This window comes from Punica granatum, chromosome 7 (assembly GCF_007655135.1).
Source record: "Punica granatum isolate Tunisia-2019 chromosome 7, ASM765513v2, whole genome shotgun sequence".
Classification (NCBI taxonomy): domain Eukaryota; kingdom Viridiplantae; phylum Streptophyta; class Magnoliopsida; order Myrtales; family Lythraceae; genus Punica; species Punica granatum.
In genome coordinates, this window is record NC_045133.1 from 5231385 (window position 1) to 5247843 (window position 16459).

At 40.3% G+C, this 16459-nt stretch overlaps 1 protein-coding gene across 2 annotated transcripts; it reads right to left on the reverse strand.

The window, feature by feature from the left end:
- Positions 1-3846: 3846 nt before the first annotated feature.
- LOC116214313 (CLIP-associated protein-like) lies at positions 3847-15286 on the reverse strand. 2 transcript variants are annotated; one of them, XM_031549726.1, is made up of 21 exons: positions 14825-15284; positions 14405-14560; positions 14242-14304; positions 13709-13777; positions 13374-13536; positions 13088-13249; positions 11574-11671; positions 11145-11219; positions 10993-11061; positions 10814-10899; positions 10530-10647; positions 9494-9592; positions 9053-9410; positions 7127-8886; positions 6886-6987; positions 6550-6654; positions 6074-6148; positions 5883-5951; positions 5655-5723; positions 5072-5173; positions 3847-4354 (listed from the first exon to the last, which is right to left on the reverse strand). In XM_031549726.1, exons 1-21 carry the CDS (start codon positions 15155-15157, stop codon positions 4172-4174), a joined length of 4314 nt encoding a protein of 1437 aa, XP_031405586.1. In that variant the 5' UTR covers positions 15158-15284; the 3' UTR covers positions 3847-4171. The 2 variants fall into 2 exon arrangements, with proteins under 2 accessions (XP_031405586.1, XP_031405587.1); XM_031549727.1 differs by lacking the exons at positions 3847-4354; positions 5072-5173; positions 5655-5723; positions 5883-5951; positions 6074-6148 and adding an exon at positions 6252-6420 and having other exon boundaries at positions 14825-15286.
- Between the last annotated feature and the right edge of the window lie 1173 nt (positions 15287-16459).

A 16459-nucleotide genomic window follows, 5' to 3' on the forward strand; every position in this document is an offset into this window, starting at 1 on the left:
CACGGTGCACCCGGAGTAGGCTGGGTTCTATCCATCTTACGGTTTTCCCGCTTGTTTTGGATGGGTGAATCGGTTTTCGATTTACTAATGTATCACAAGAGGAGCCTCATCTTCATTAGGCATAGTATTAATTAATACTGCTATCGATCTTTTATTAACATCGACATATAAGACGTGCCTACGAGAGCTCAGACATCACAGTACATGAAGCTGTTTTTATAGCATGCCAGAAATTACAGTATAACGATCCCAGCAGTCAGTTCCCCCTGGTGGCCAGAGTTGAGAGGCGGGTCTCCTTAGCATCGAGCTCGGTCAGGATCTCAGCGAGCCTCTCGTGGTTTAGAGGCTTCTCCATGTACTCGTCGCCACCGACAGCCAGAAATGCCAGTGTCTCTCTCGCTCTGTTATCTGCTGAAATGCCCAGGATCATGCAGCGGGATCCCATCCTGCGGATAAGCTTCACGATCTGTGACATAAAAGAAATAATATGCAGCCTCAAATCGTTAAACCATTTTCTGGAATTTGTGGTACAATTATTCAACTAGTTCAGGTTCTCCTACTATCTTAGAAAGTCTGAAAAGGATCTTTTATATGAGATCAATCACAACTGTTCGCGCAACAGTTCATCATTGCCGGTTCGATGATAGTGAAAGTGGGACACAAGCATTAAAGTGGTCACAATTAACCCAATCTAAAAGGGAACGAAGCATTAAAGTGGTCGTGATTATTAACTCGGTCAAAATGGATCCTTTTCACACTAGATCGTGGGCAAGAATCTTCCCTTGATGATGTTACCATGACTCACATCGCGGCCATTCATGATGGGGCATGATGAGCTCCACCAGCACAATGTCGAAGTTCGCTTCGCCGGACTTGAACAGCTCCATGGCTTCCATTCCATTGCTGACTACCTGAGTCTCAAACCCGAAGTACCTCATGAGAGCCTAGTTAATAGCCTGACAGGTCCCGTCCCTGTCCACCAGGAGAGCTCTAAGCCTGTTCTGAAGGTTGAGCCTCGGGAGTTCACTGCCCTTGTGACCCTGAGCTTCGACAGAATTATGCTGCAGAACAGGCCACATTTGTTCTTTTCTCCTTTTTTCTCCTTTTTTTTTCTAGCTCTCTGCAGAATTACATGTGGAAAAACGTAACTCCAGAGACGGCAAAACTTGGAAAGTTCTCTAAATCAGATGGTTGCACTAATTATTACTGTTCTTCCCAGCTAATCTAACAAAGAAATAGAGTCAAGGAATTTTGATGAAAATCGAGATATGGGATTTCATTGTAATGGTCCAGCTCCACTGGCATAGGATTCGATCCAGGCCATCTAATGGTCCACATGAGGCTGATTCAGACCCTTAAATGGCCAGGATTAAGTTCGTCAAGAACACCTCTTGATCTTGACAGCAGAGGACCAAGTCCTTGCCTGAGAGGCAACCACTCTCGGTTTCTTTCTCAGGGAGGGACTCGGAATAGGAAGAGAAAAGAGAGAAACATGACAAGAGAGATGTACATAAAAGGCTAATCCTTCATGAAGAATACACCATAACGGGCATTTACCTAATTAGATTTCAAAGCTGATGCCAATGATGGTGCTTGTAAAACTGCTTAAATAGGCAATGAGATCTTCGGATTCTTGCAACGTGCCACTTTGATCCATGCAAATGAAGACACAATTCCCAGGAGCAGAGGACGGAGACTCGCATGTAAATGCACAGTTGGAGGGATCTTTTCCACTTCTTCAAATAAATACAATCAAGATTTTGTTTCCATTAAAAACCGCCTTAAACGGTTTTGCACCTAGACATGAATGGTGTGCTGAGCTTTAGATTTTTCCTTTTCCCATTGCCTACATCTCTACCCAGAGAAAAGAAGTTACAAAATACCTAGGGCCATTTCGAGTTGTTTCCGGAAAACAATGGACTGTAAAAGTTGATATAATGGTTTTGGAACAAGAGGCAGCTTTAGAAGACATGATATCTGTGTTCCTTAAACTTGTGTTTCGAAATCAAGACTTTGGAAACATATTTTTTCGCAAACAAAGCAATCCGTCAAACACTCATCACCATTTTCTTGTTTTGCTTGCCTGCTGATAATTTTCGAAGCAGCATAGAAACAGAAAAGAAGAAGGATCGAAACTGAAGTTCATTATTGTTACACGATTTTCATTCAGAAAATTTTGCCTATGTATGACTGGAAGTTCAAATCTCCAGTAAGAAACTTCAAAACCATGGACTAACTGTTTCACGTAGGGTAAAGATCAGTACTCGAAGGCATAATCAAAAAATGTATCACCACAATGCAATTACAATAACACGACACATCCTTTTTAATAGTTTATTCAAGCTTTTGTTCAATATTTCCAGAAATAAAGCTGACAAGTCGGTTCTTGACGGATATTGAACATTTAAACTATGGCAAGAACATGAAAAGGAAATTACTTGAGCATTGCCACCGGTAACATAAGCATGAAAGTTTGGAAGCTTAATATAGAAATGGAACCTGATAATCAATGAATCTGTCCCGTTTAATCTCTGGGATCTGCATTACCATTTTGTTTTAGGGCAGGGTGCGAAATTGGAATTGGAGAAGATGAGCTGCCTATGAGGCTCAGTTCTTTTAATTTATTGGCATTAACAGAGCATGAATATCACCATGTAAGGAAGGAACCAAGAGGTGTTTTGAGGCAACCTTGCGAAGCCAGTAATAGCAATCCAGACTAGGGATGGAGTTCGACAGGTCAAGGTAGTTCCTAGAGGCTGCCATTATGTTCGATAGTGAGACATGTCATTTTGGCTTTTTTTTTTTTTTTTCGGGTTTTTCTTTACCCTCCACCTTGGATTAATATTTAGAGAGATCGGCCAGGTTTCCTACGGTATTGTTATTTCCCAATGCAAAAGCTGGGACAAGGACCATTCATCTGGCTAGGTCACCCCGATTTGATGGGTACGGTTTGAGCAGGCAACCTGATAGGGGTTCGATCAGTTCAGCCACGCAGATTGGTTCAATCTGTAGAACCGGGTCTGCTGTCAAGCCTAGAATGACTGGTTCGACTGGGAGGTCTTGTCTGCTTCTAATAACACTGCTTGTAGCTATTCTTACTCAATGTACAAGTAATTGTTCGGCGGCCTTATCACCGTATAAGGACATGCCAGTGATAGAAAACCGGAGTAGAGATGGAATGGCCTAAGATATGACTTGATGAGTGTGCAATAGTGATGAGATTTATTGTCTTAATGGCTTGAGGGTTTACTTTTCCCTCTACCTTAGGCCGATATATTGGGACAACCACTGGGGTTTTTTTATGGATTTGATTTTTCACCATAAGAAGGCTGGGACAGGGACCGTCACCTGGCTAGTTCATCCCGATTTGATGAATTCGATGTGAGCAGGCACCGACGGGGGATTCAGTTTGGTTGTCCTTGAAAATGGATGCGATCTGAAGAATCGGAACGGTCTGCTGTCAAGCCAAGCCTAGGCTATGACCAGGTCAACTGGCAGGCCTCGTCTGCTCGTAGCTGTTCTTACTCCTTATGAGGACATTCTTCGACAGCAGATTTTGGTTTTTTCTTTATTCGATTCGAGTGTTGGCTTAAAACTAATAATTTTATAAGCACCCAGAAACTTCGAAATAATCAGTGCAGAAAGAACAACTCACTCGTAAGCTAAGTTTTTTCCATCACCTGGGCCCCGTCACTGCATCTATCACCCCCACATTTCACCTAAAGGAAAAATCGCAAGATCAGGAATTCCTCCTAATTGAAGGACCAGCATACCTATGGGATTGTTCATTAATAAGCAGTAAGAAGCTCGTTTACCGAGTTTCTAGTGTTAAGATCTGACTCTCCATGACACAAACAAAAGCTCTTCAAATAATGAATCATCATGGAATCACTCACTTTTCATGGAGAAAATCACGAAGAGATTATACATGCTGGAGTAGACAAAAAATCGAGGATTTCTTCACACGAATCACATTTCTTCCTCGTGCAATACATATTATCACTCTCTCGTCTAACAAAACGAGCTGACCAGAAACAGGCATATCAGATATATACACCAGATGATATAGCAGAAGGCTAGGAATAAGGTGAAAGAGGGAGTTACATTCACAAGAACAGACAATAAATGCGACAGTGCATCACCCCAGGGACCAGAACCTGTGCTTATCTTTTCATCCACAAAGAGAATCCGATAGTGGGCGGATATCATCTGTGGCGGTACCTGTACGGGCCTGTGAGATTCGATTTGCGTAAATAGTCACCAATCGAAGTTGCGTGCTGTTAAGGCCTTCCAAGTGCGGGAGGAATGCCTTCCCGAGCATGATGTAAATCTCCACCAGACAGAAGACGACATTCTGCACTTCGTGGAATCAGAACGCACATGTAAGTTCACAATTATAATGGATTACTGAAAGATCAGCATGTAAAATCATAATTTATGATCGCCCACCGTTTATTGACTCTCTTCATTCTTAGTTTATTAAAGAGTACTCATTTGTCTATAAGGGCTTTCGAGTTTTTGCATTCTATAAAGTCTTAAGGATAAAGTGGACCTGCTTAAATTTAATCACATTCGTGCAGTAACGCACAACCACTCCAAAATAGTTTTTCCTCACTCTAAGCATTCTTTTACCAATTTCTTGATAGTTGAATAATATTATTTACAAAGATTTGAGGCATTCCATGGAGGGAGGAAAGCAACCACAGAAACAGTCTTGAACCAGAAACCATGATAACCAAAACCGGTTTTTTGTCACTTTTTCCAGGCATCATTTCATTTTAGCTCTGACCTAACTCAAACAATCAAAATTAACCGTCACAACCCTAAATAAACCAATTTTTATGTTCAGGTTTTATGTATGATTTTGGTTCCATTTCTAAATGGACTAAAAGACTAAAGCGAAGCAAACCGTGTTCGCCTCTGAACATTTGAGATGTCCTGGTATGGTTTGTTCAGGAGACCACAAGGTGGGAAGGTGCATGTGGTGGTGGTCATGGAATTGACTGAAACTTGTAATGTATACGAAGTCCCTCTTCTTTCATTCAAGAAGTTGAAAAACGGAGGACATTACCTTGCGAACATCTGCACTCGGGTTTCCAAATGCTTCAAATATAGCAGGCAAGAATGAAGGTAACTCAGCCATCAGTTCCCCTTGCGAAAGCCGTCGCACGAGCTGAAGAAAAAGGGTCACGGAAGTCATATAACATAGCAAAATTAGTAGAATGCTGAATATTGGCAACCTTCTACCTAGATTGAGTTAATGCAGAAGATTCTTCTCACCCTAAAAACCAACAAAAATGTCATAACAGCGTTGACAATTAGTACTGCGAATTAGATGGGTATCTGCTTCAGTTGGGACTCGTTACATGCATTTGTGGTGGTGATGATGAAAGCATATTAGGCTCTTATATATTATGCTTCAAAATTGTGCTCCTACAATTGGTGCTTTACAAATTAATAAGTTCAGAAAGATGCCTATGGTTTTCGAATGTATTCCATACAATCAATGGACAAGTAAATTATGCCAGGCATGCTAGAGAAAACAGACTTAAATGGGATGCATTTTATACAAATTATGCTCCTCTAATTAATAACAATAAATAGCCTATCAGGAATATACTTGTTTCAGAACTAAAGAAAATCAAGGTACACACCTTGGTCAAACAATTTATACAAGCAACGAGAGTTGTCTTGTCTTCAGTGACCAATAATGCAACAACAGCCTGCACCGTAACACCGATTCAATTATTAAAGGCCACACATATAATTTCACCGATCCCCCATATAAAAGAAGAGAAAATCCATCCAAAACATATCAGAGTAAGAGCAGTGAAAAAGGGAGAAAGGGAGGGCAAAAGAGTAGAGGGATCATTGTTTCCTACACGTAAACATCTCAATGGCTCATACTGTGAGACCACATTGTTCAAGCACTGTTCGGCTTCATCTGCAACCTAAAACAGAAATAGAAAATATCATATGATATTATATGTCGTTTTTGGAATTAGAAGATAAGAGCTTGTTCCATGAAAAGGAATCTCAATTCTAGAGTCAAAATAACTAGTCAAGAAGTTACCGTGGCAACATTATCCTTAGTGACTTGAAGCAGCTTCTGTATTACTATCTCAACAGACTCTTCCATAATTTCTTTCTAAAAGCACAGCGCAGAAGAAGAAAATTTACTGAGCACAGTACACACAAATTTCGCACACTCAAGAAAGTAGAAGACGATTTGGTTTTTTTTCTTTATTTGGTAACTGGGGGTGTCTAAGCTTCGCCCAACTTGTCGCCGGGACTCGGGAACCCACAGTGATGCCCAGGTCGGATAAATGCCCCATAAGTGGAACCACTGTTGGCCTCAACGGGGATCGAACCCGGGATCAAATGGATATTGGAGCTCCTCCATACCACTAGGCCAACCCCCTTGAGGTTAAGTAGAAGACGCTTATGTGAATGAATGCACGCATATAAGCATGCATAGAAATTTAATAAATACCATAGACAACAAGTATAGATATTAGACTTCAAGTAACAAAAAGGGACAGGACATACCAGGTTCTTAATCATTTCAAGTATCAGCGAGAGTGCTAGCTCACGAATGGAGGGGTCAGCATCATCCAACACCCCAAGCACAGTAGTCAATACTTGATTGAAGTGCTGCATATAAGTCATGCAAGTGTCAGGTGACAAATTTGACTACTGACTTTCTACCAATTGGGAGTTTTCTATCTGGACATAATAGATTGCAAGCAGGTATTTATTCTGAAAAGTTACTCATCTACGAGTGACGTAAGGTTGCATATATCTCATTATAGGCCTTGAATATCTCAACAAATTGGATGTAGATAAGAAAGAGCAAAAGAGAAAGAGAGCTTTAATATTGCATACCTTCAACCAAATAGAGACGTCATTGACCTCAGATATTTCAATTAATTGCTGAAGTCCAGTTCGCTTTATTAAAGAGGCAGGCTCATCATCCCCATCAACTATCTATGAACCGAGAAAAAGAGAGATCACATGAAAGTTGAAACTAAGTAAGGTTTTTTTCACCCAACAATGTGCTATGTATGAAAAGACCTTCCCGATATTCTGAAGACAGAGTTAAAATTTCTTGAGTTAAGAATCTCACCAGTTGAAGGATTTGAGGAACTTCAGGTCCACCATCAGATGACACATTCTTTTTCGAATCAACAGTTTGCTCAGGACTGAGATTAGCATCAACTAAAGCTTCATCATCACCAAATCTTCCAGAGGCCCCAAGGACAGTACCAATAACACCATTATTTTCCAAACTCAACAAAGACAAGGCTTCAAACTTCATATCGTCCATATCTTCTGTCCATCCACTCTGTAAAGTCAAGTTCTGACTGGCGGTACTTATTACATCTCGGCTCCCGGGCTTTATAGCATCCTGGTTCAAGTTATGTTGAGTTGCATCAGAAGCTGCACCAACTCCTCCAGTAGAAATTGATGAAACTCGACCAGAACCCCACTTCTTTCCACTGTCACTTTCAGCTGAGCAGGCAGAATACCATCCATAAGGTTGTCTCTTTGCTGGCGGATCAATATAGCCTCCTTCAGAGGACATATCCGCATCAGATGAATCATAACTGGCCCTAAGACGTTGCCTTTCTTTCTTGCTCTGCAAATAATTTATCAGGTCCACTTCAATACGAGGAGTGTGCTGCTTGAGGGCTCGTCTCAAGAAACTTTGCTCTTCAATTGACAGACTAATAATGAAGTTTAAGACCGTAATCGAATCATAGTGCGAGTACACAGAGATGATGCAAGAAATAGCTGCTTCCTTCAGTTTGGTATTTTTATCATTGGCCAGTGGGGCCAATTTGGCCAACCACATTTTCAGTATCCCGCTATTATGAGAGCCTTCAAAGATTGCCTCATACTTGTTGAAAGAAGCAATAGCAAACTCAATAACGGCTAATTTAGCCTTGGGTGACCGCTGTTCATCTAGCGAGCGGAGCAAAGCAGGTAGAAGAGAGTCTATGGTGTATGTTTCGCTCAGAATCCGAAGTGTTCTGGAGCAAGTTTGCCTAACTAACTCCTTTGGGTCAATTAGGCGGCAGAAAACATGTGGAAGCATTCGGTCCATGTAACTCTCATAAGGCTTCTTGCATGATGTAATAATTTCTGCTAAAGTAGAAAGAGCTGCCTGAGCAACTTTATGGTGTGGATCATCCAAATGCTGGAAAAGTAGCTTCATCACCTTGTCAAAGTATTGAACAACCTCTTGAACGCCTTTTGATCCTTGCTGCAGCAAAGACTGTAGATAATTAAAAGCAGAAACCCTGGCAGACCAGTCAGAACTTGGGTTGAGTCCCTCACTCAGTTTATCACTGACAGACACTGGACAGTCGACACGACTCAACACCTCCCCCGATGATAATGAACGGCCATGATAACTCCTCCTGCTTGTAGACAAATGTCCAGCTACAGGCTTTCCTAAAAGTGGGCCCTGGGAGTTTGGAACATAGTTGCTCTGCAGATAACTAAAATTTCCTTCTTGCCTAAATTTGTCCAGATATTGTTGATCACTGAGGCTCATGAATCGTTGAGCTTCCCTGACTCCATTGTTCCCCTTGACAGAGGTGGAGCCTCTTCCAAGCAGTCTTCCAGAGCCCCTCTTGGTTGAGAATGCTGAAAATGATGAGGAGACTGACTTAGTTGGACTTGCTGCATTATGGTAATTCGATAGTTGGGCAGATTCTTTGGAGATTTGAATTTGAGAGATGATATCGGACATGCTCAAGCCACCATTATGATGACCTCTTCTATTGATAGTTGAATCAACGTCCAGAGAGGTAGGGTGATCAATAGAAGCTGGAACAGCAGGTGGGAATGGTGGATCACGAGAAGATGGAAGATCAACTCCTGCACTAGGGTCAACAGTAAAGAAACTTAGAGGCTTACAATGATATAAAGTGCAAATGGAGAATCAATTTAAGAACATGGTATCGGCAACGTTATACATAAACAAGCAAGGGCTCCTCAACTGAGTACACCACCTAAGCAAGCAAGATAACTGGACAGTTGATACCTAGATCCAAGCTCGATGATCGAAGAGCCAAACAGTTTTGTTTATCAGATACTTTCAATCCTCTAAGCATTTTTTCTATGGCAGTAACCTTCTGTTTGCTAGCATGCAACACCCTTTCAAGGGTACCTTCAGCCCCTTTACCAAGTGATTTTGCTTGGGACGGATGCAGTCCGGAAGAAAGAGATGTTCCATAGGGCAAACTGGTACTTCTATCGATTGCAACCTTAGCAGAAGTACCATATCCAGGTGAACTTGTCTGAGGTGATGCATGGATAAATGACATTTGTGAAGTTCTATCACAAATTGAAGAAGAAGAAGAGTATTGTCTATGGAAGCCTCTGTCCTCTTCATTTATTATCTGCACATCGGTAATGATAGTAAGAGAAATGAAGCTTAACATGGAAGCCATTCAGAGTCACGTGATGACTGATGCATGTATACCCTCTGGATATTCGAATCAAAGGATGAAAAGAGGCGCTGAGAGCGCTCCGGCCAAGTTTTTGAAAACAGCCTGTAGCACATTCTTGCTGTTGACCGAACCTGTAGAATTTTGGAAACAAAGCATAATCATTGAAGAAGCACACATGCAATGACTGATAATGATGTGGTGGTACTATTCAAATAGCAAAACCGAAAACGACATAAGCATAGAAAAAGCCCTGAAGAATTGGAGGGAAGGTTTAAATCATAAGTTATTGAGTGAATAGGTTGGATCACGAAACAAGCAGGGTGATGACTCTAATACTCTGTTTTGGCCCTATAGATGGGCCTCTAATACATTAAGAAAAAAAAAAATTCCTTTCATGGACATTTAAAACTTGGCCATACTCTTCTTTGAATTTTAATATCAATTGAAGCCAAGCAGGGCTGATCAAGACATCCTGAGATATATTTGTAGTGAGACATCACAAATCCAAAGTCGAGTTTCTGTGGAAAATCTAAAAATCAAATGCCCCTCTGACTGTTGTTTTTTTCCTGTTTCTGGGTGGAAGCTCTTTCAGAGGAAATCTACATCCGACAACCTTAAGAAACAAGGGAATATTATGGCTAACTTATGTTTAGTAGCATCCTTCACTATGTTTTTTGGCTGGTTATGAGGGAAAGGAACAACCAAGCACCAAGCCAAGCCTTTTAAGGCTCAGAGACCATAATCAGATTGTTTTCCCCTTGATGGCTTAGAGTAGTTCATCATTGGATCAATGGATTTTTGGCATTGGGTTGTTAGTGCTTTTCTGTGTTGGATTGACTCTGTCATGGCAATGACTTTCAGTTTTCTCCCTCTTGTAAATCTTTTGTACAAAGGTTGCACCCACTTGGTGCTCATTAGTACAAGTTAACTCTTTATCGATAAAAAGGAAGGGAATGCAAATGGACCTCATCCAATCAAGCTGCATATGGGGCTACATCATGCGGTGGTAGAATAAATTATCTGTGCCCACTCATTTTGACATTTAACATTAGAAAGTTACAGTTGTACCTCACTCATTGCATCTGCAACACAACATCTTATAAGATCTTCATACTGATCTCCATATCTCTGTATTTCTGGTGAATCATGCCATTGTTCCAATATCAACAGGGCATATTCACAGCACCTGAGACAGAGAGAATTACCAGAAGAACAATTAATCAATCTTTTCTTTATACATATACAAATACATTAAAAATAAAAAGTTATTCTTAAAACAATAGTAGTGTAATAAATGAGTAAATCAAGTTTATATGAGAAAAACAAATGTCGCATGGACAAATTGCAATTACCTTGCCCGAAGTACAGCACTGCGATCAGTTTTTGCACGATCAACTATATGAGGAAGGACACGGGCAACATTGCAGTTGTGCAATATCTAGGTAACAAAAGGGAAAAAGGGGGAAAAATATTAATAAAAGAGTTAAAAAAGAGGAAATAAATGATAACATGCTTCTGAAATGAAGCTTACCGTTTTAATGCAATTATCGGCGGACTCTGCAATCACAAGTACAGTGACCACAACTAGCTTAAGAAGAACCTGATAGCGTATTGCATGAATGATTGTTAATAACATCAGGAAAGATCCATTGCCAGCAATAAAGAATAAGCTTAGCAACTTACTGGAATGAACATCTCAGCAAAACTTTCAAAGTCTCCCAAGAGCTCCTTGGATAAAAAGCATAATAGATGGCAGGCCTTCAAAAGAAATATAATCCAGCCATAAATTAAACTAAGAAACTGGTTATAAGATTGCAAAATAGCAGTTACAGAATATTAAGGAAATTCCCAAAGGACAGAAGCATCAATAAAACTCGTACTGAAAAATCTTGACAGTGTAATATCAAAATAAAAAATTGACCATTAATTTTATTTTCCTGATTGAGTTGAACAGAGCATCCAAGTAACAATGGAAGTGCATGCCAAGACGCATTGAGAAAACAAGGGCCATGCAGGCCACATTGTTTAAAGCCACAGAAAATCTTTGCTGAACGAGAATCAGATAAAAACATAAAATAGAAAGAAGGAACCACCATAAGGAACTCTCGTCACCTGCTTCACTATGCTAGACCTTCGGTCAGATAGTTGTGTGCTTAGAGGGCCAGTAAGTTGTTTTAAGAGTCCCCTGAAACACGTATAATCAGTAGCACCTGCCAATCATACAGTAAAACAATGGAAGATGAAAAGCCTAGTCATCCTGAACAGTGAAATAGTGAACTCGCTGTCCGCTTTCCAGTTTATGAAGGTACTTATGAAAAGTTTATATAAGTCACAAAAGATACAAATTGTACACTGAAACACAGTCATACTCTACGACATCAAAGTTTTAAGATCAAAAATACTTTTGCTGTTGAAATTTGAGAGCTAAGATACAATTGCATCTATCATTCATATGTATCTATAAAAACAAGCTTAATTATCACATGTGAAACAGCCTCAGATAATAGCATCATTGCTGTACAGTACTATGGCCTCCCAAAGTGCATGAAACATATTTTAAATCAACAAACATAGGCTTTTCTAGCAATTGCAAATTTTCATACCAGTGACGCATTCAAGCTTTTCAAAATCCCAAAAATGTCACGAGAGAAAGCATACAAGCTCTATATCGCTAAACAAATTTAAGCATGTAGAAGATCCAAATCAAAGTATCAAATAATCTATAACTACTAGAAAGAGTGAGCAACCCTTATTTCATGAAGTACAATATAAAAAATTATGAAAAATTAATATTGGCTTTATTTATTTATTGGGTTAATCACCTAAAAATGCACAAACATTATACATTTTTTCAATTCTAGCATGAACTTTTTCCCTTGACCTAAATATGTACAAACTATCTATTTGATATCAAATCTAGCGCAAAGTCAAATTTTCTGTTAATTCGAACGGAAATTGTTGGCGTATGTTACTGATGACACGTGGCTGAACATGATAGGTCGGGTGGAATCCACGGACATTTCTTAATAAAATTATTCCAAAAAAAGGAAAAAAAAAAAGGAAAATCGTGGGAGGGGCGGCGGCCTATTGTGGGGGCCTCAATCCCCGCCGCCACCTACCAATTGGGGTTGCTGGTGGCCACAAAGGGTGCCATTCGAGACTCGATCTATCATCTTCAGCCACGTGTCATCGATAACATATGTCAGCAATTTTCGTTTACATAAATAGAAAATTTGACGTCGTACTAGAATTGATATCAAATTGATAGTTTGTAGATTTTTAGGTCAACGAAAATGTTCGTGCTAGAATTGAAAAAATGTGTGAAGTTTGTGTTTAGGTAATAAAACCTTATTTATTATTATTTTTTTTATAATTTTGAACATAAGGGTGCCATTATTTATTTCTTTTTTTGGAGAAGTGTTATCTTTCCATTGACACAAAACTGAGTATTTACAAAATGTTTCCAACACTCATCCAAGGTATCAAACTAACAAAATGTCAAGTGCCTTTATTAATTATAAAGCAAAATCACTAATAAATAAGGTATCAAAACACTTTAAACATTAATAACTACTATAAAGAGAGCGTTGCCAGTCAGTAATAAGTTGAGAGAGATAGAAATAAACCTCCCAAAACAAGGCCTTCAACTCTCTGCATGGCTGCAATTCGTACGGACCAATCTTTCTCTGGGACTAGGTTGGAAATAATCTTCTCAATTTCCCATATTAGCTCCTTTTCAGAGTACACACTAATCGGTTCTATTTGTTTTTCGGTTATATCACCTCCAGCTGCATGAGACACAATGGATAAAAAAGTATTCGTAAGTGATGAACACTTCAGAAGGGTCACTATTGGCCATGAATTGTTGAATGATCAACTTTGCATGGGACTTAAAAGGTGCAGTATGCTTACATCCAAAGAGAGATCTCTCCTTTCTAAAGCTCCTCGCCCTTGGACTACTTCTTTTAGGGCTAAGGGTAATGAGCTTCATATCTACATCAGGAAAACTACCCTTAACTCCTGGTGAATGAACTTGTGGTTCAATCCTCTCTAGCCTTGCATTTATCTCTTTCACCTACATCCATCATATCCAACACAAAGAAATAAGGACAAGGTATCCCCATTTAAGTGGAAATATAAGAAACAACAGTCCTCTGTCATATGCCAAATGCACCCACTTTAATTCTCCATTAACATATAAAATAATAAAAGAATCGCAGAATGAGCATAGCATGTCGGATACGAACCATAGATCCAGGAAGATGGTATCTCCGAAGTTCATCATTAAATTGACTCCCGGCCTGCTTGTACATCTCCTGAAAGTGAAAGGCATTGACATTACTAAACAGACTCAAACTCCGCACTGAAGTACCTTTAAATTTGATCACGATATGAACAGAAACAGAAGATGTAGAAACAAGGGAAGAAGGTTGTGTCGGCAATGTTCAAATTCATTGGAAATTTAATAGAAACGACCTGTTCTTTCAACCTTTAGACTGAAAAAACTTTCTTAATTGAAAATCTCTTGACACTGGCATATTCAGTTTGTGGAAATTCAATAAATAGAGATGAAAACCATCAATTATGTATCGACACCTTAATGGCCATCACAAGAGATAAGAGAATTTGAACCCATGATGTCTTTTATGAGTTATTTTCAGTTTGAGGGAAAGAAACAGAACTTTAGGAGCTCTAAAAGGATAGAACTAGAAAGCATACAAGGTATAATCGAAAAGCAGAGGCGTTACTGAAAGAAGTCTATGTCGAAGAAACTACTAACCTCAATACACAGTATAGCTGCTTCTCTAACACCGTGATTTGAGTCTTTCAGCATTTGCAATATCTACAAGGGAAGGAAGTCGTCAATAAGATCACGTGTGAATATATAATCAAGAACAGCAAAAAAGAGAACTTGCTCAGTCCGGGAGGGTCTATGACCGTACTGGAGGAAGAATAGCACGTTGAAGAGGAAGTTCTGTAGAAGCAAAGAGGCCAATAGCTGAAGTAACAGTCCGAGCAAACTCTTCTCGAACCTTCGAGCCCTTATGGACCCAAGCATAAGAACCTGCTCTTTCCACAATAATCGTCGGCGAAGAAACCTGCAGCATTCATAATAGTATATCAATCCATCGCCAAAATCTTTTTGCTGTTCAATCAACCGAACCAAAACAACGAAAATCCCAAAAACAGAGTATCGCTTAAATGCTCGCTCGAGTCCTCTGACTACATCGGCTTCTCCAACAGACCGAGTATTGAGCTATTAAAGTTGGATTGCTACGTCGTCTTCACATGAAGAATCATCGAAATGCGAAGCACATTGAGTGTACTGACTGAACCGGCCTCGCGGAAAGGGATGGAACTACCTCCATGAGAGTGAGGAGGAGCCTCCTAGAGGCGTCCCTGACGGGCTGCTTGGAGTCGCCGAGGCGCTCCACGACGGCCGGGACGAGGGCGCTGAGGTGGAGCTGAAGGTGCTCGGCGGAGAGAACGGCGGCGGAGGCCAGGGCCTGGAGTGCGCCCTGGGAGACCCTGAAGTTGACGTCTCTGAGGAGGTCCAGGCAGCAGTCGACGAGCGACGTCGTCTCGGAGGCAGAGAGGCTCCTCCGCGAGGCCTCCAGGAGCTCGAGGAGGCGCTCCACGCCGGCCATCCTGTCGTTGGCGCCCTTGGAGCGCGCCAGCTCCAATGCCTCCTCCATCGGATACAGTTCCCCGCTGCTCGTCCAGTTATCTGAGCTCCGATGAGCTCACTGAAACTGCACAGACACTGAGAGAGAGAGAGAGAGAGAGAGAGAGAGAGAGAGAGAGAGAAACGTGGAGTTCGACTCTGACGCAACGTTGCAGAAGAAAGAGGGAGAGGGAGAAATGGCGGGGGAGGGAGTTGGGGAGACAAAACTGCCCCTGAAACTTGCTATAATTACGAGATGTGCCATTGGCACTGTAGTCCGTGTTTAATTGCAACGGTAACGTCTCGTCTGCTTCGACTGGTGACCCAACAAAATTATCCTTTTTTCTTCACTCTTTCTTCCCTTTTTCCCATTTGATTTGATCTAATTTAATTACCAATCATAGTGTCTGAGTTTCCAAGCAATTGATTAATTGTACTTGTCTATGTAAAAGAAATTAGAAAACACCGAAAAAATATCAAAGGAAAAAAAAGTTTCAAATGAAACCGCACATTGTAATCGAATTAAATTTTTAAAAAAAAAAACAAAGAGAGATATTCATAATTTTGATGTAATTACACACATATATCGGAGGGCGCGATTAAACTGAAAATTCAACGTAATTTTCAGAGGAAATCTGTTTACTCAAACTCAAAATTTGGTTCCAATTGTCTTCAGTTTACATTTTCTCTCTCTCTCTCTCTCTCTCTCTCTTTTTTTTTCTTTTTGGAAATAAATGAGTTTGATACGTTTATGATTGGTAGCGTTGGCAAACAATTGCCTATCGTTAGATAACAAGTTCAGATGGCTTGAGAATTTCAACTATAGAGGAACTTCTTCGTGGTTTCCCTCGACTATACGGTTCATCCGGAAGACATACAGAGCTTCAAGAAATAATGAACGGTCTTATCGACACCCAAATATTTTTTACAATTCATTTTCGACACCACTAATAAAGCAAAACAGAAAATTCCGAATTTCGCCGTCCACAATAAAGATGCCTAGTCTCCTTTACAGGGAAGCGGCCCCGAGGGGATGCCCCCACCATCGACCAAAATTAAGTTCATTAATTAATGTTTACCGACAGCCGAAAAGGATTACTGCTCTTTTTGTTAATTATTTCATAATGAAATTAATCAATCAGATTATCATTGCAATGATTCCTAAAGAGATTGGTAGTGGCATGATTGATTACCATGTTGCACCCACATAATTGACCTCTCCATCGATGTCTTTAACCTCACTTCTTAATGAATAAAATGACTAGTGTAATAGTTCTATCGTATACCGGCTGTTCGTCTCGGGGAAAAACGGTACATTTTCTTGTATTGGCAG